The 19052-nt window shown below is 45.4% G+C and overlaps 1 protein-coding gene and 1 non-coding gene across 2 annotated transcripts in view; both read left to right on the top strand.

The window, feature by feature from the left end:
* The window catches only part of CLDN14 (claudin 14), an 88230-nt gene that overhangs the window by 32808 nt on the left and 36370 nt on the right, over positions 1-19052 (top strand). The window contains exon 2 of the mRNA XM_069567820.1: positions 2886-3021. Coding sequence (XP_069423921.1) covers positions 3013-3021 — 9 coding nt within the window. The 5' untranslated portion in view covers positions 2886-3012. The remainder of the gene's footprint in view (positions 1-2885; positions 3022-19052) is intronic.
* Positions 10665-10771, top strand: LOC138431154 (U6 spliceosomal RNA). The gene has a single exon (XR_011253569.1). It is a non-coding gene; the product is annotated as a U6 spliceosomal RNA (small nuclear RNA).

The following is a 19052-nucleotide window of genomic DNA, read 5'->3' as shown; positions in this document are numbered from 1 at the left end:
TGCTATGATATCCATCAGAAGGGAGAAGATGTGCTTTCTCTTCTTCATTCCTCCCTTTAAGAGCGAGGAAGCTTTACCCAGCAGCCTTCCATTGGCCATGATTATATCACATGATTAAGCGCAAGGAATCACTGCAGAGAGATGGGACCACAATGATTACCTTTGGTTTAATCACCTGTCTATCATGAACTTGCTTTGTATTTTTCACTCTTTCCCCCTTTTTATGTAAGAAATACACAGATTTTTTTTGTTCTGAATAATTTATTCAATACAGAAGGGTGTTGAGTAAAAATATGGAAAGTGTCCTTTACAGCCTTCCCCAGTCTCACTTTCCTCCTGAGAAGGAAATTGTCTCAATTTTGGTGTATCCTCTTTCTGTTTCCTTTATGCATTTGCATACATATGGATGGTCATACATACTTAGGCACTTTGCTTTAATTTTTATGTAGATGGTATTTTGTTCAGTTGCTGGCCTTTTCCCACTTCGCATTCAGTACTTACAGATTTTCTTCATTCACTTCAGTGGGAGAATATTATCCCATAGGGCGGATATTCCACTGCTTTGCATTTTAACTAGGTTTTCAATCTTGTGTCTTATCCCTGTAGCTAGATTGTAAACATCCTGAAGGCATATTTTTCTATCTCCAAGCACGTGATACAGTATTTTCCTACAAAGTGAAAGTCAATTAGTAGTTACTGATGGGAAGATTCTTTCTCTTGCCACACAAGAAATATTTTAGCACTTCTGACTGTTTGAAGTAGCGGCTTTTTCCGAGTGAGTAGAAGGGGCACAGCTCCATAATCTATCAGTTTGTCACTTTTTGTCTGTCGACAGTGATAAGTCCATCTACTGGCCAGGGACAGTTGATCATTTTCCACTTTCCTTCGGCAATGTTTCCTGGGTTCATTGCAGTCTCCCCAGCAGGTTGTCAATTCAGAGCACTTGGGCTCCTTGCAACATTCGACTCACGTAGGAGCCCCAGGGCAGAGTTATTAACAGCCCGCACTTCCTGGAGAACTGTTTCAAGGGCTACTAATGGTGTTCACACACAGTTGGGCTGGAGCAGTTATCCGTATGCCTAGACATACACTCTTAATAACCTTTTCCAGGTTTCTTGAGGCAGTCACAACTACATAAAATTGGTTACAACTGAACCTATTCTAGACCCTTTGGTGGGAAGAAATTACTTCAATATGAGGCTATCACCTCAAAACAGACCAACCAAATTTAGGACTGGATGAACTTCTCTGAGCAATCACTCTTGAAGCAGATGTTGGCGTTCAGACATGCTGATAGCATCAATGAATATCATCTCAGACTTTGGTGGGGCTCCCGTACTTCTGAATCTGCCCAGCTTCCTGTAGTAGCCGGAAAAATTACCATTGTGAAGGAGCAAAGAAGAGAAACACATGTCTCCCAGATGTGTTCTTGCATTGGGGAGCACTCTCAAAATTTGGACCTTAACAGGAAATCTGGAACGATGAAAGGAAATCAAGCAATAGAAATGAGACTGAAATTAGTTTATGTTGATAACACACAAGGGGAAACTTTCGGATCAATCATTTTAATTACTATTGATTAAAAAAACTCTGATCTCTACCACTAAGAAGTCTACAATTGAATTGGGGAAAGGAAGCATCCACATATGAAAAACTGGACAATAATACAAATTAATATATGCGATTGAGACTAAATAAATGCCTATTTGGGTTTGGAGGGATAGCAAGGCTCTGCTTCCAAACAGAGCTGGTAATCTGTCTGGATACACTGACAGTATCGTGCTTGACCAGGCCTACTCATATTTTAGAAAAGAAATTTTCTCTGGGGACCCAGCCTGGACTTCTTTGCCAACCTGGATGCCTGTATATGTCTTCAGTTGTTGACGTTGAAAGGGTCCCCCCACCCCGCCTCTCTCTGTCTTCCTATGACCTCCCTTACCTTGAAATAGCCATTGAAGACCTTTCTACCCTTTTCTCTTTGCCTACACCTCCTATCTCATCCTCATTTGTTGAGAAAAATATTGCTGGCAGACAGAGAAGACAGAATCAGGAGAAAATCTAGATACCTCTTGTTAAAAGGGATTAGTTCAGTTCAGTCACTCAGTCGTGTCCGACTCTTTGCGACCCCATGAATTGCAGCATGCCAGGCCTCCCTGTCCATCACCATCTCCCGGAGTTCACTCAGACTCATGTCCATTGAGTCAGTGACGCCATCCAGCCATCTCATCCTCTGTCATCCCCTTCTCCTCTTGCCCCCAATCCCTCCCAGCATCAGAGTTTTTTCCAATGAGTCAACTCTTTGCATGAGGTGGCCAAAGTACTGGAGTTTCAGCTTTAGCATCATTCCTTACAAAGAACACCCAGAGCTGATCTTCAGAATGGACTGGTTGGATCTCCTTGCAGTCCAAGGGACTCTCAAGAGTCTTCTCCAACACCACATTAAGAAGGTTCCTAATAAGTAGGTCAGAGCCTGATTGGGGGGGGGGGTTTGGCTGAGGAGCACCCTGCAGGCTGCACCCCCATGCCCAGGCACTCGGGTCCCTGACACCCCTTTTGGGTGTTTCTGTAGACAAATATTTCTTCAGGCCAACACTGGATTACATGATTGTGGACCTTGGGATTCGAAAGGGAAAGATGAAACCTTTACAGCAACTTGGGTTTTCTTTCAAGGGGAGTTTTTCCTCTACAGAATGTTTTGTTTTAACTGGTAATTAAAGGTGGGAAAAACAGTCCTGGAGAAATGGGTTTTCCTCCTCTCCAAACCTGTCTTTCTAAGAGAAACAGGCATAGGCAGGGCCACCAGGCCCACCCTCCTAAGTGGAGCTAACTGCCCCTGATGGTTTATGGTCTAGTCCGCTTCAATTTCTCATGCGTTACCTTTCTAGGGGCTGCGAGGCCCAGCAACCTGGACCTAGGCCAAGAAGTCAAGAACTGCTGAAGTCCAGGCCTCCACGCTTGTACTGACACAAGCGACCACCCAGCCCCGCCAACCCATATGGCTCTGTTTTCCTGATGTATGAGGTGGGTAGAGTGCTTTCCCCCTAAAAGAGGACTCCAAGGGATTAATTAGTTAAAATCTGTAAACATGTATCATTATAATTAGTATTCCAGTTTCTAGTTAAAACCAAACTGGCCAAAAGGAAAGAAAATATCAGCCCTACCTCTGAGGGCAGCCACCTTTGCTTTTCTGGTATTTCCAGTCTGACCGGTGGAAGAATGTCCTGGGAAGTTCAGTGTTTGCTGGGTCTGAGCCTGTAGCTGTGTTCACCACGTTTGAGGAGGAGGAGGCCAAGAATCCATTTGTGCCCCGGACCCATATGGGCTCTGCTTGTTCAGACCATTGGCTCTGGCAAAGGCTGGACATCCCTCATTTGACCCAGATGCAGTATGTCTACTGTAGGGCCCCGTGTCTTCATGTTCTTTGGGGATGGACAGGTTGTATAGGCCATTGTAAAGAGATTTTTGGTTTCTGAGGTGTTAATCTTAATGCAGTGCCTCTGAGGTAGTGCCTACTGCTTTCCTCAAGAGAGGAAACTCGGGACTGCCGAAGTTGTTCTATGGAGAAAAGTCCTGCATGGTAGGGCAACCCTCCCCTCCACAGCGACTCTGCCCCAACCTTTCTTTTTCATGGGAGACCCTCAGTGGACCTCAGCCAGCTCAGCATGGCTCCCTTTTTCTGGGTCTAAATAAATCCACCCCATTCCCACTTCTGCTTCCAGGTGGTAAACACCACCCCCAAAAGTCTACCCTTCTAATAAGACCAAACAAAGTAAGGCTTCAGACCTCTCTCCCCGTGGACTCCAGGCCTCAGCACAGCCTCCTCCTAAGATGGCCAACACCGGAAGTGCCTTCACCCACAGAGCAGGGGCTCCACCTGCTCCACCAGTGAAGTTAGGGCCTAAAGCAGGAAGCCCAGTAGCCGTGCACAGGGCCAAGTGGAGACAAGATAACAATTTGCCACTGTTTAACTGGGTGGTATGAAAAGATCTGTTCAATATTTACTTAGAGGAAAGGCTGAGTCCTCTAAATAAATAAAGGAAGGCCCCAATAGGAGAATTCGTCAGGAGGTAGCCTCAGCCTGTCCCCCACCGCCAGGAAATTCATTTCTGGCCCCACATTCGCAGCAAACCCTCCTCCTACCCCACCTCGGCAAAACAGAAGCCTCACGGTTAAAGGCACCCACCTATCTCAGAAGACACTGTCCCACTCGGGCCCCTCAGAACCCCTCATTCCAGGCCCTTTTCCCGCGATCCTTCCCTCTCCCACCCCACCATTTCCCCTAAAGGCGGATCTGGAAGACTATTGTCTCTCTGTCTTGCTACTGTTTTCAGTGAAGCTGCAGCTGTAGGGCCGGCCCACCCTGACTGAAAGGAAAGGAAGTTTCCTTCCAAGAACACCGGGAGGCCTGAGTGCTCTGGTGTGTCTGTAAGGGGTGGCTCTGCGTCTGCCCGCCCCTTGCCCCCCACTTCTGGCAACCCAGGCCCCCTCAACATGTGTGGGGTAAGCCATGACATGGGCAGTGCATACAGAAGTTAGGAAGGATTGCTCTTTGGGCCTTTAGAAGTTTAACCTGGCTTCTGCTTCGACAGGCCTCTCACGTGCCCTTGGTCATCTCTCCTGGGCGCACAGGGCTGCTTGTGGCGCTGGTTACAGGTGCAGAGGACTTCTGTCCCCGGGGGCTTGCTGACCTTCATTCACCCTCTGCTTCCTCCACCATTTCCATGAGGGCAACTCGAGCTGCCTGGAAACTGACTTTCTGACATCCAGTGTACTATTCTTTTGTCCTTTGAGGCAAGTCCAAACACCTTTTACTCAAAACTATGGCTGGAACATGAAATAAATGATAGAAAGAAAGGCCAAAGCAGAATAAGCAGAGTGCTTTTCAGCACACACTCAATTCGGAAAAGCTCTGAAAATACTCATTAGCCAGGAGTCGTGCATCATGCAGTCTGCTGAGCCGAAGGCCCAGAAGGGGACAGGGGCTTCCCTCTCAGCTCTCATCCTTAGAGTACAGATTGTGGTGGGGGGCCGTGGGAGAGTGTAGTAATTACATGTTAACTTTTAAGGTAAATATTTCTGAGACCAGGGTTATCAGAATGAATCAGCATCATGTGGGGTAGAATTAACAAGAAATGTGTGTGTCCCATTTGCAAATAGTAACAACACTGCTGGTAGCTTAGACACTCCCTCTGTGAAGTGGAGCAAGCAATCATTTTTTGTTTGTTTTTGTAGGGTTTTTTTCAGATAACCAACCCCTTTCCATTTCCACACAGTTATTAAGTAATCAAGCAGTTGTCTCTGGATTTTGTCACCTGGTGGTGGCCAGCATGCCTGGAAGCCTTGGGTCCCCTGCTGCATGGTCCTCTGGGTTTTATATTGTCCAACACTAAAAATATTCACTAGCCATGGGTGATAGCCATCCAGGAGTTGTGGTTTCTTTTTTGTCGATGTTGGTCTTCAGGGTGTGACTACTTTATGCATGTATCTTTGGCTGACATGGTTGTTGCCATTTCATACAGCTCTCTCTATTTTGCAGTAGGCATTTTGTTCCATATTAAATTAATACTTATTTTTACTTAAAAAAACACATAGAAGAGCATGGTGTTAGAAGTGAAAGTGCTTCTTGCAAGTCTCCACCCTTAGCTCCACTTCCCAGAGGTAACCCCTGTGGACAGATACAGGCTTGAGAGGGTTCTCTGCATGATCAGAGTGCATGTGCTCCTTTGTGAACAAATAGGATCACATTGGACGCACTGGATTTCAGCTTCCTTCCTTGCTTACAATCGTGTCTTGGAACTCTTTGCACGTTCGAACTTTGAGAAGCATTTCATCTTTCACTGAGGGTGTCCTGGTTTGGTTTACAGGTGCCATCAGTTAGCTAGTCTCTTATTGACGACATTTAGCTTTTATCTAGTTTTTTTTTTCCTCTGATAAAGTGTCAATAAGTATTGGGCATTGTGTGTCTTTGCTTGCTTTAAGAGTTTAAGATGAATTTCTACAGCTGGGTTAAAGAGTAGTCACACTTTACATGTTGATAATTATAATCAAATTACTACAGTATGATAATGCAACAGGGCAGTTTCTAGATAAGCAAAATGGCCAATTCAGTCATCTGTAAATGGACACTGACAGTGCATTAAGCTTCCCTTCCATCAGAGCCAGCTGATTTGGGCTGGATTAAGCCAGGAAGCAAGTGAGCTGTGGACTTCTCTCCATGCTTCTCTTCTGAAGCTAAATATGTAAGATTTGGGCTATTCTGAGCGGTTTTGTATTTTCTTTTCATTGCAATCTCTGAGTCGCAGGGTCAATTGCTGTGTGTTCATTGGGCAAGGGGACCGGCTCAGAGTGATGACGTGGGGTCTCTGAGCCTTTGTAGAACTAAAGGGACATGGATTCTGGAGTGAGCTACCAACTGCAGGCTCAGAGGCTGGGCCCCCCCCCAACGTGTGCTATTTTGGGATTTCTTTTCACTGCTTTAGTCATCCTGTCCTTCACAATCCAAGTGCCCCTGTTCTTCAGCCCTTTTCTACCTGTATCGTCCACTAGAAAATTACTAAGGGGGTTAATAAGGTCATGCTTCTGGGATCTCCTCCTTTGGCGGCTCAAGGTGGGTTTCTGAGTGCTTCCCTGGCTATCTGAGGTGAAGGACTACTGTACTCTTTTTATTTTAAATTTCCAATCTGTTATAGATCAATACTTTTGCAAAATACTAAAAAAAGTTGAAGTATGAGAAGAGTGACATAAAGAATACAGACATAGAAAATACAAACCCGATTTCTTCTTCTTATGCTTAACATACCTAATATTACTTTGCTATTTTGCTATAAAAGTGTTTTGAAATGCTTCCTCCAAATTTCTGCCCTCATCTCACTGGAGATGGCGAACAGTTTGAGTCACGCTGCTTGAAGTTGGTCTCCAGAAGCTTCTTCGGGCTTCTAAGTCCTCTTATCATTTTACTGGAAGACGGATTCTCATCCGTTTTCAGCGTGGAGACCCCGGGTCAATCCCCAGGGTTAACATTACATTTGGGTCTAAGCTCAAGGCTCTCCCACCGACCCTAGTCCCCTCCCCTCCCCCCAGCTTTTCCTGTGGGGGAAGCAGTAATTCGTGTGTGCAAGGTCCCATCATCTGTCTACCAACCAAAAGACATCATAGTCTTTTGTTCATGTTTTACTTTTAATTTAAGTCAGACATTTTCCTATCAGTATTACTTCCCCTTCTCTATAACCCACTGCAGACGAGACAGAATGTGAAATCTGAGGATGTGGAGAAAAGGGAGGTGATAATCTTTTCTATCAAGCCTTTAAAACTTTTCAGTTCACCTTTTAAATAAGTTTACACTTTGTGAGATACTTAGGATGGATCGTAATAGAAGGAAATTATGAGCAACGATCTCTCAAAATATGAGGTTGTACAAGTTCTTTGTCTTTAAAAGTGGCTTACTGTTTCAATTTTAAATCCTGAGAAAATTGGTTTTCAGATTTCGTTTTGGAATCTGAAGTAGCAGATCACAGCGGCATCTAGTGGACATTAGTGGTATAACAGGTGGAGTAGACAAGGCAATAAAATTGACAATAATTTTTGAGTGTTGTACAGTATTTCATTAATTCTAAGACTCGGATTTTTTTTCCCATTTTAAGCATTTTTGAAGTTTAGTTGTGGCTTCTAATATATGGCACATCATAGTTTAAATTTTTTTTCTTTCTCAGTGATACTTTGCCTTAACAATTGATAAGTTTTGTCAAAATATTATTTTTCATATGAAACTTTGTAGGATGATCATTCAGTAATTTTCTCAGTAATATTATTGAGCATCTACTTTATATCTGTTACTTATTGACTTTGCATGTATTATATTCACTAGATATGTTTTAATTACATTATATTCAAAACTCCTACTTGTAATGAGTAATGCAGATCTTTCCCCTTTATGATACATTAATGCATTGATATTAGTCAGGCCTAATATCATGAATTTAAAAATCCATTATTGCTTAGGTTCAGTAGTTCTTAATGCTAGTTGCATTTAGAATTGCCTGTTCAGCTCAGTTCAGTTCAGTCGCTCAGTCATGTCGGACTCTTTGAGACCCCATGAATCGCAGCACACCAGGCCTCCCTGTCCATCACCAACTCCCGGAGTTCACTCAGACTCATGTCCATCGAGTCATTGATGCCATCCAGGCATCTCATCCTGGGTCGTCCCGTTCTCCTCCTGCCCCCAATCCCTCCCAGCATCAGAGTCTTTTCCAATGAGTCAACTGTTCGCATGAGGTGGCCAAAGTACTGGAGTTTCAGCTTTAGCCTCATTCCTTCCTGTAGAACTCTCTAAACTATAACTAGCCAAACAACTCTTCTCCGAGATCTTATCTAATTGGTCTAACAGTGAAGCCCGCACAATAGGAACTTGTAAAAGCTTCTGAAGCTTTTAAATTCTAACATGCAGGCTGGGCTGATAATTTCTTCCTTTTTTTAAGTCAGATGCTTTTGAGATTATATACATTTTTTAATAGTTGAGAAATATAAGGTATATTGTTTAATAGTAAACAGTTCATTTCTTATAACCATCATAATTATGAATGCCAAGAAACTCGACTTTTAAAGCAACAGTGGACAATGCTACAACCATGATATTTCATTCATTCCTAAAGATATCATCATTTAGGATATCATTAAGTAATGTACAACTTGCATTTGATTCTTACACACTGACTCACACAGTATTATTTGAAGTGAATACCACAATGAGATCCGGAATGCTGAATAAGTGTAAAACAGTAGCTATAAATATTTTACAAGACGTCACAGTAATATATCTTTAATGCACCATAACCCTCTCAAGGAATGTCTACCAACTAAGGGGAAAAAAATCTAAGATATCATTTCCTTGGAATACTCTTCTTGACTGAGAGTGAACTCTGCTAATTCCAGGACTGACTCTGAAGCATGCTACCGGGATGGCATAACTGCTCTTGACCTTCTGGCTGATGTGGTAGTAGACTGTGATACTCCGTCAGGCCACGGCAGAGATGAGAACCGTGTTTCATGGGAGACTGCTTAGAGAAGAAAGGACCTCATTCATTTCTGGGCCCTGCTGTTGTTGTGTCTGGCTCTGTGCAACCCCATGGACTGTAGCACACAAGGCTTCCCTGCCCTTCACCATCTCCTGGAGTTTGTTCAGATTCATGTCCACTGAGTCAGCGATGCCGTCTAAACCATCTCATTCTCTGCCGCCCCCTTCTCATTTTGCCCTCAGTCTTTCCCAGCGTCAGGGTCTTTTCCAATGAGTTACCTCTTTGTACCAGGTGGCCAAACTATTAGAACTTCAGCTTCAGCATCAGCCCTTCCAATGAGTAGTCAGGGTTGATTTCCTTTAGGATTGACTGGTTTGATCTCCTTGCTGTCCAAGGGACTCTCAAGAGTCTTTTCCAGCACCACAGTTCAAAAGCATCAATTCTTCAGTGCTCAGACCTTTTTATGGTCCAGCTCTCACATCTGTACATGACTACTGGAAAAATCATAGCTTTGATTATATGGACCCTTGTCGGCAAAGTGATGTCTCTGTTTTTTAATACATTGTCTAGGTTTGGCATAGCTTTCCCTCCAGGAAGCAAGTGTCTTTTAATTTCATGGCTGCAGTCACCGTCAACAGTGATTTAGAAACCCAGGAAAATAAAATCTATCACTGTTTCCATTTTTTCTGGACCCTACCAATTGCTTGCTTTATAATCTTGTGCAAATTACCAAACTCATCAAATCCCTTGTTCCCTAATATGCAAACCTCGGGTAATAACACCAACTTCAGCTTTTGCAGATAGAATAGCAATTACTATTGTTCACAGTGGTTTCTTCTTAACTGCTTTTAGCTCATGGCAGTAAGTCAAAAGATGATGTTTTCCAGAATAGTCAAGCAGCATAGTACCATTAACCCCTTCCAGCTCACTTCATCCAGCCTCTAGGAGCTAAGATCCGTGTCTAAATAATATCTTAGCCTCTTTGGGGTTCCTTAGAATCAATCAGTAACTGGGGTTTTTTAATTCACAGCACTCTTTTTTCCTATCCTTGAGTGTAGAGAGAATCATGGGTCCTTGAATGAAGGCCAGGCTGTTGATAAGAGAGATAAGTCTCCAGTGATCAAAGTGACCTTGTGGGTTTGGGACAGGAGAGCTGTGTCCATGTCTCTGCCATAGAAACTACTGAACGGAAGAGTGAGAAGGAGGGCTCCAAGTAGGAAATTTGGGAGACTATGGATCTGTTCCCTAAAGCCCACAACTTCTGGCTTAGTTTCACCCAGCCCCTCCCAGATTCCATCCAGCACGCCTTTGATTGCAACCCACCCTGGATCAGAGGGTGGCAGCCATATCCCAAAGGTCTTGTTTATGTTCCATTTGGATTTTAAACTCTTTCTACCCTTGTGGGTCAGCTGGTAAAGAATCCGCCTGCAATGCGGGAGGCCTGGGTTCAATCCCTGGGTTGGGAAGATCCCCCTGGAGAAGGGAAAGGCTACCCACTCCAGTATTCTGGCCTGGAGAATTCCATGGACTGTATAGTCCATGGGGTCACAAAGAGTCGGAGATGACTGAGCAACTTCACTTTCACTTTCTACCACCCACACTAGTGAATCTCAATCATGCTTTTCATTTTTGTGAAATAGAAATGTGATATGGGTGCTCGCTTCGGCAGCACATATACTAAAATTGGAACAATACAGAGAAGATTAGCATGGCCCCTGCGCAAGGATGACACGCAAATTCGTGAAGCATTCCATATTTTTAAGCCCAGAGATAAATCCACACACATATGGACACCTTATCTTTGACAAAGGAGGCAAGAATATACAATGGAGTAAAGACAATCTCTTTAACAAGTGGTGCTGGGAAAACTAGTTAACCACTTGTAAAAGAATGAAACTAGATCACTTTCTAACACCGCACACAAAAATAAACTCAAAATGGATTAAAGACCTAAATGTAAGACCAGAAACTATAAAACTCCTAGAGGAGAACATAGGCAAAACACTCTCAGACATAAATCACAGCAGGATCCTCTATGATCCACCTCCCAGAATTCTGGAAATAAAAGCAAAAATAAACAAATGGGATCTAATTAAAATTAAAAGCTTCTGCACAACAAAGGAAAATATAAGCAAGGTGAAAAGACAGCCTTCTGAATGGGAGAAAATAATAGCAAATGAAGCAACTGACAAACAACTAATCTCAAAAATATACAAGCAACTTATGCAGCTCAATTCCAGAAAAATAAACGACCCAATCAAAAAATGGGCCAAAGAACTAAATAGACATTTCTCCAAAGAGGACATACGGATGGCTAACAAACACATGAAAAGATGCTCAACATCACTCATTATTAGAGAAATGCAAATCAAAACCACAATGAGGTACCACTTCACACCAGTCAGAATGGCTGCGATCCAAAAATCTGCAAGCAATAAATGCTGGAGAGGGTGTGGAGAAAAGGGAACCCTCTTACACTGTTGGTGGGAATGCAAACTAGTACAGCCACTATGGAGAACAGTGTGGAGATTCCTTAAAAAATTGCAAATGGAACTACCTTATGACCCAGCAATCCCACTGCTGGGCATACACACCGAGGAAACCAGAATTGAAAGAGACACATGTACCCCAATGTTCATCACAGCACTGTTTATAATAGCCAGGACATGGAAACAACCTAGATGTCCATCAGCAGATGAATGGATAAGAAAGCTGTGATACATATACACAATGGAGTATTACTCAGCCGTTAAAAAGAATTCATTTGAATCAGTTCTGATGAGATGGATGAAACTGGAGCCGATTATACAGAGTGAAGTAAGCCAGAAAGAAAAACACCAATATAGTATACTAACACATATATATGGAATTTAGAAAGATGGCAATGACAACCCTGTATGCAAGACAGGAAAAAAGACACAGATGTGTATAACGGACTTTTGGACTGAGAGGGAGAGGGAGAGGGTGGAATGATTTGGGAGAATGGCATTGAAACATGTATACTATCATGTAAGAATCGAATCACCAGTCTATGTCCGATGCAGGATACAGCATGCTTGGGGCTGGTGCATGGGGATGACCCAGAGAGATGTTATGGGGAGGGAGGTGGGAGGGGGGTTCATGTTTGGGAACGCATGTAAGAATTAAAGATTTTTTTTAAAAAAATACAATCAAAAAAAAAAAAGAAAGAAAGAAATGTGATATGGCCAGAAATTCCCCTTAATAGTGTATTTTAATGCCCTGCAGACATGTCATGGGAAACCCATACCTTTCCTCAGTTTTCATTTTGCTAATATAAAATGGGCTGATATACTTAATGCAAATAGGAGCTAGACTTCGGTGAAATTTTTCAGGCCTTGGTAAACCATTGTTTGTCCCTCCACTTTTAAAAAACTTTTTATTGGAGCATAGTTGATTTACAAAGTTGTGTTGGTTTCAGGCGTACAGCAAAGTGAATCAGTTATACCTGTACATATTTATATGCCCACTCTTTTTTAGGTTATTTTCCCCTATAGATCATTACAGAGTGTTGAGTAATGTTCCCTGTGCTATACGGTAGGTCTTTATTGTTATTGATTTTATATACAGCAGTATGTATGTGTTGCGTTTGTTCCTTAAGGCAAGGAAAGATGCTTTTGGCAGGAGTAAGTCATCACCAGTGGTGAGCCCTGCTGTTGCTCAGATGGGGTGACCCCTGGGTACTCCCTCCCCATTTATCAGCTGGGTCACCTTGGGTCACTCACTTAACCTCTCTGAGTTTGCTTTCTCATCATTAAGTGGGATCTAATAACACCCTCTGCATGGAGTTTTGTGCGGATTAAAGGATGCGATGTAAATGGACTCGCTGGCACAGCCCTGGTGATTATCATCCAAATGTAAGGCGGCCTCAGTTTGCAACTTGAGAGTGAATATCAAGAAGGACCCACAGTTTGCTGTTGAAAGCTAGTTGAATCTTTTGAAAGATAAGAAAACATGTAAACAAAATAGGAGCTAACAATGGAACACATCTCTCTCCTGGGAAACAATTCCTTCAGAGCCTGTTGTTGGGCAGTGGGCAGTGTTATTATCCCATGGTCCAGAGGCATCACGGGGCTGCCCAGGCCAGGGGCTGCAATGCAAGGCTGGCTCCCACCCTGACCTCAGGTTACCCCCCAGGCCAAGAAGCCAGCATGGGGACACGCCCTCCAGCCCACCCCCTGTTTCATTTCGTTCGTCTGCCCCCTGATTTCTGTTAGAACCAGTGTTTGACTCCTGGATCTGGGGCCGAGTGCTAACTTGCAATAAATAGACTAGAAAGGGGGAACTTTGCAGCCAAGCCAAGGCAAACACCACTCTGAAAACCTATCCTGAGTTGCCCTGAGGTGTTTCCAAAAGCAAAGCAAACATTAGCTCTGAACAGCATGCTCTAATTCTCCGCCTGGGGTTGGGGGGAAGGGGACCAGCAGAGGAAGACAGGTACACTCTGTTTGTGACTGGGCTCAGCACTGCCCACTGCTCACTCCGAAGACCCTCCAGATTCTCCTCCTGGGCCTCTGATTTTGTGAGAATGTCACTTGACCTCAGGAGAGAACCCTCGCTCTTGAAGTGATGGGTCACCTAGGAAGCAACGAATCACTTTTGACTTTGCCCAGCTGGCTCTACGAGCTGTAATAAGTCTCTTGTTTATCTTCAGCTCTGCTAGAATATCTAGAATCAGTATGTATCATCCACGTGTCTGGATCCGTGACTCTCAACTTTACCACGCATAAGAATCACCAGGACAGGAGCCAGCGCTGACATCAGCGCTCAGTTCCCCAGACTCACCTCCTAAAATTCTGAATCAGCAGGTCTGGGTCAGGGGCCTCGAATTTCCCTTTTAACAAGCGACTCTGCAGGCTCTGAAACAGGCAGACCTAAGGCCCACCTTTAGAAACATGTCCCATAAAACAATTAAAGTATAATCCCCCATCCTGTTGTGTTAACATCCCAAACTGACTCAACCCCTAAGAAGTAATTCTCCGTGGCAACCCAGGCTCATAAAGCAAAATGGCTCCATGCATGCAAGTTCTAAGTGAAAACTGATAGAGCCTTCTGGGGTCCTGGGTGGTGCCAGGGGACTGAAGCATAGATGTGTCATGGTCTTAACCTTCAGAAAGCCACAAAGTCTAGCTGGGGAGATGGCTTGTCAGCGAAGCACCAGCGAACTAGAGAGACCATGAGCAGCTCAGGGAAGGAGCAACTTCCGGCATCGGTCCAGGAACCGGAAACAAAGAGTATGGGAGGGGCTGAGACAGCTCAGGAAGCCAGCAGGGAACCCCGTTCAATGGAGCGAGCCTGGACTGAGGCTCCACCGCCCGAGGGACAGAAGCTGTATGAGGAGGATAGGGGTGGTTCCTGCCGGGGGCAGGAGGGAGTGGGGAGAAACAGGAGAGCAGCCTGACCAGGGTCGGGTGGGCTAAGAGCAGAGAAGGGTGAGGCCTGGGAGATGGGGGTGACTGGCAACCACATCAACAGTAGGGAGATGCAGGTCCATCAGAGGGTGGGGAGACAGGTTGAAAATCCGGGTGTGGGAGTTTAGACTTGGTTAAACAGGTTAGGGCTTCCCAAGTGGCTCAGTGGTGAAGAATCCACCTGCCAATGCAGGAGACTCAGGTTCAATCCCTGGATCAGAAAGAGGCTCCCCCCTGGAGAAGGAAATGACAACCCACACCAGTATTCTTGCCTGGAAAAATCCCATGGACAGAGGAGCCTGGCGGGCTACAGTCCATGGGGGGGGTCACAAAGAGTTGGACACAATCTAGCAACTAAACAAAAAAAGCAACCAATAGGTAAAAGATGAATGGATTTCTTAGAGCATAATATGAGAAGAAGGGCTTCTTCTGGAACAGAAAAGAAAGCTGCTGGGCAGGGTCTCTGACAGGCAGGGTCAGAGAGCCAGTGGGCGGCAAGTCTGGGACCATCTATGGGTTAACTCTGTGGGATCCCAGGGGTCAAGATCCATGGATTTCAGTGTCTGTGGAGGATGGTGGTGGACTGGGTTGAACGGTGAGCTCAGGAAAGACAGTAGGGCGCTCCATTCAATGGAACAAGCATTGCTTCCAAATTCATGTCCTCCCTAGGCTCTCAAAATGTGACCTTATCTAGAAAGAGGGCCACCGCAGACATAACCAATTGTGTTAAGGTGAGGTCACACTAAGTAAAGTGGACTTTTCATCCATTCTGATTGGGGTCCTTTTCATTGGAGCAAAGACATAGAGACTGGTGTGCAGGCCACCAGCAGAAGCTGGACAGATGCATGGACAGACTCTCCTTCAGAAGCCACAGGAAGGAACCAACCCCGCCCGCCCCTTGAGTTTGGACTTCCAGCCTCCTGAATGGTGAGCGGATATGTTTCTATTGTTGTCAGCCACCCTGCTTGTGCTTATTTGTCAGGCAGCTCTGAGAAACAAATACAGGGGCTTTGGGGAAGAAAAGAAGCTGAAGACAGGTCTCTAGGGAGTGAAGGATGTCCAGGCGAGGGCCCAGGGTCTGCTGTGACCAGGCTGGAGCCCTGGGGGGCCCGGAGTCACTGCCTCTCCCTGCCTCAGCATCCCTGGAAGACAAGGGGCTATGTTTTCAGAGGAGGAAGTGGGCAGGCCCAGTAGCCACCCTGCTCTGCACTCCGGTATTATCTCCTGATGCCATCTTCCGCATGCCTCCTAATCAGTTATCACTGTGGCCACATGCTTAGACAAGATTTCTGAGCCACCTCTGGAAATTAAAGGCTTATTTTGGTCATTAAGTGTGTACCAAATGATCGTTAAGAGCGGGCCTTGTTTTCCCATGTAGGCACCGCATTATTTCAAAGAGAAAACACAATGGCCCCCTTTTCCTCACAAGATTATAGTCCTGGACTTCCCCTATAAAACCAGAATTGGAGAAGGCTGAAGGCAGAATGGCCCCATTCACACGAGAACTCGACGACCGAGTTCCCCATAAGTTGAAGGCTTCACGGGCCTCCCCAAACCAGTGTGTTATGTCGCTTACTTCTCGAGGCTTGCCATCCTTGGGGTCATCTCTCTTGCCCTCCCTTTGTAAAATTTCCTACAAGCAGCCACACAAAGGCCACTCTTCTGTTAGATCAGGGTGGCTTACATGCCCGGAGATGGTGCAAAGTGGGGAAAAAAAAGTGCCTTCTCCAGGAGGATGGACTGCAAAAAGACACCTTTGTCTGACTTGCAAAAGAGTGTCCCTGCTGAGTGAGCCACATAGAGGAAAATGACCTCCTGGAGCAGAAACGAGGCTCAGCTGCCTGGGCCCTGGTTGGATTTCAGCTCCCCCAAGGCCTGTGTTTGCACAGGACTGATGCTGCCCAGACAAACACCGCCAGCCAGATCCTGGGGCAGGATTCAGGCTCATTTTATCATCTCTTTATGGAGCTAAAAGACCCTGCTAGGGGGCTGCTCTCATCTTTCAGGGGCTGCCGGACACTTACAGCTGCTTCCTGTGTGTGCATCTTTCCCTGAAAGGCTTTACTCTCTGTCTTATCCATTTTCACATTTCCATCACCAAAAGCAGCACCCAGTCATCATCACACATCCTCCCAAGGTATCTGTTGAACACAAGTGCCACGTAGCCAATTCAAGATAGATAGCATCACCGACTCGATGGACACAGACTTGAGCGAACTCTGGGAGACAGTGGAGGACAGGGAGGCCTGGCGTGCTGCAGTCCATGGGGTTGCAAAGAGTTGGACACAACTGAGTGCCTGAACGTCCAGTTCAAGACTGGAAACCTCTTCTCTTGCTCAATGAACCTGCTGCCAAGAGGCCCAGCGCGAGCTGTGAAATGACCAAACTTCAAAGATTTCGCACAAACCATCTGAAAGGCCTGACCTAAGCCCAGGACTTGAAATGCTACCGACAGGATTTTCCCCATCAGTTGTTCGATTGGACTTTAATAGCTAAATCCAGACGAGAAATGTAAAATAAAGGGAGAAAGAAAGGTCAAATTTTAATCCTCCAGGACTGGAGAAAAGGCACCATCATCACTACCATCATCATCATCACCGTCATTATTTTACTTTTTTCCTTCTCTCTTCTCACACTTCTCCCAGCTCACAAAGGCATCCCACCTCTCCTATCAACAGTATCACTTTGCACCATCACCACTAGTGGCCGAGGCTAAGACTGACTGCCGCGGGGAACCATCACTTCCACCTACTTCCTGCAAAAACTACCCCGACAGCAGCAAAGGAAATTAAACCAAAGCCTTGGCGAGCCCGCCCCAGACATCGCCCCCGCCCAGGAATAACATCCAAGCTACTACCAGCAGACCTGGAGCACAGCTCATAACTCAGCCTTTGGAGGGTGGATCGTGCAGGTGTCTCGAGGTGGTTGGGACCCCAGTGGGGTCGGTTAAGGTGACAGGTGTGACCTGCAAGGTGGAACAACGTCTCAGTGACACAGCGCTGAAATAAGGAGTGATTTCTCAGCCTCCTTCGGGCTTTCCTGTGCTTAGGTCAGGCCTTTAAGATGATTTGTGTGAAACCTTTGAAGTTTGGTAATTTCACAGCTTGCTCTGGGCCTGCTTGAGTTTGCTGAAAGATAAGAGTTATTGGGGACGTGAAAGACCAATTTGAAGGGAAGAGGAAAAAAAACCGACTTGGGGCTGCTGCCTGTTGGAAAGCTAAGAAAACCTGTGTTCTCTGCCATCCCTTTTCCTTCCTCCTCGGTGGGATGGGAGGGAGCCCTGGTGGCCTGGAGTGGGTGGGGGGGAGGGATTTGCTCTTCAGGCTCTTGGTCAGATGGTTTAAACCAGGAAGGGGGAGCAAGGCATGCTCAGGGAGGTGCCCTGCGACCTCTTGTGCCCCCAATTCACCACGTGGTCAAAATCTGAAGTAATTTGCTCTCAAGGGGAAGATTTCTAACTCTTCCTAGATTGAGTGAAATCCTTCTGAAAGCTTGATTTCTATAAAGTTGTATATTTTAGCTTCATAGAACTGCAGTAACAAAGCACCACAAATTACTTGATTAAAAACAACTGAGCTGTGTTGTCCCACAGTTCTGGAGACTGAAAGCTCAAAATTAAGTAGTCAGCAGGGGCATGCTCTCTCTGAAGGCTCTAGGACATGGGTCCCCAACCTCTGGGATCTAATGCCTCATGAGCTGAGGTGGAGCTGATATAATTATAATAGAAATAAAGTGCCCAATAAATGTAACACACTTCAGTCATCCTGAAACTATCACCCTACCCCAGTCCATGGAAAAATTATCTTCCATGAAACCGGTGATAAGTGAAAGTGTTAGTTGCTCAGTCATGTCTGACTCTTTGCGACCCCGTGGACTGTAGCCTGCCAGGCTACTCTGTCCATGGACTTTTCCAGGCAAGTGGATAGCCATTCTCTTCTCCAGGAGGTCTTCCTGACCCAGGGATCAAACCCGTGTCTCCTGCATTGCAAGTTGATTCTTTACCATCTGAGCTACCTAGGAAGCCCCATAAAGCCGGTCCCTGGTTCCAAAAGGTTGGGGACCACTGCTCTAGGGGAGAGTCCTTCCCTGCGTCTTCTCGATTCTGGTCTTGGCCAGGGATCTGTAGTGTCCTTTGGCTTATTACAGCGTCACTCCAATCTCTTCCTGTCTTCATGTGCTTTCCCTCTGGGTGTCCTCTCTATGAGTGTATCTAAGGATGACAGTCATCTTGGGTCGGGGCCCACCTATAAGACCTCATTTAACCGTGGTCACCTTTTTAGAGACCCGATCTCCAAATATAGTCATGTTCTGAGGTGCTGGGAGTTAGGACTTCCACTTAGCAATCTGTGGAGGGACACTGTTCAGCCATAGCCATCATCCTTCCAGGCCAAGGTGGTGAGAACTCAGACTCATGTTCCCCATTTAGGTGTGCTGGGGCCATGAACCTTCCATAGTTTTCTTCCACGCAAGACTCTCCCACGGGCATTAGAGGGGAGTAATTTGTCATTGATATTGTCTCTGGTTGAGATGACCGCCTTCACTGGACACAGGCTTCTTCAGGGAATATTTGCTGATAGATTTCAACTCTCGTCAGTGCTCTTTGCTCCCCACC

This window comes from Ovis canadensis, chromosome 1, assembly GCF_042477335.2.
Source record: "Ovis canadensis isolate MfBH-ARS-UI-01 breed Bighorn chromosome 1, ARS-UI_OviCan_v2, whole genome shotgun sequence".
NCBI classification, from domain to species: Eukaryota; Metazoa; Chordata; class Mammalia; order Artiodactyla; family Bovidae; genus Ovis; species Ovis canadensis.
This window is presented reverse-complemented; position numbering and strand designations above follow the sequence as displayed.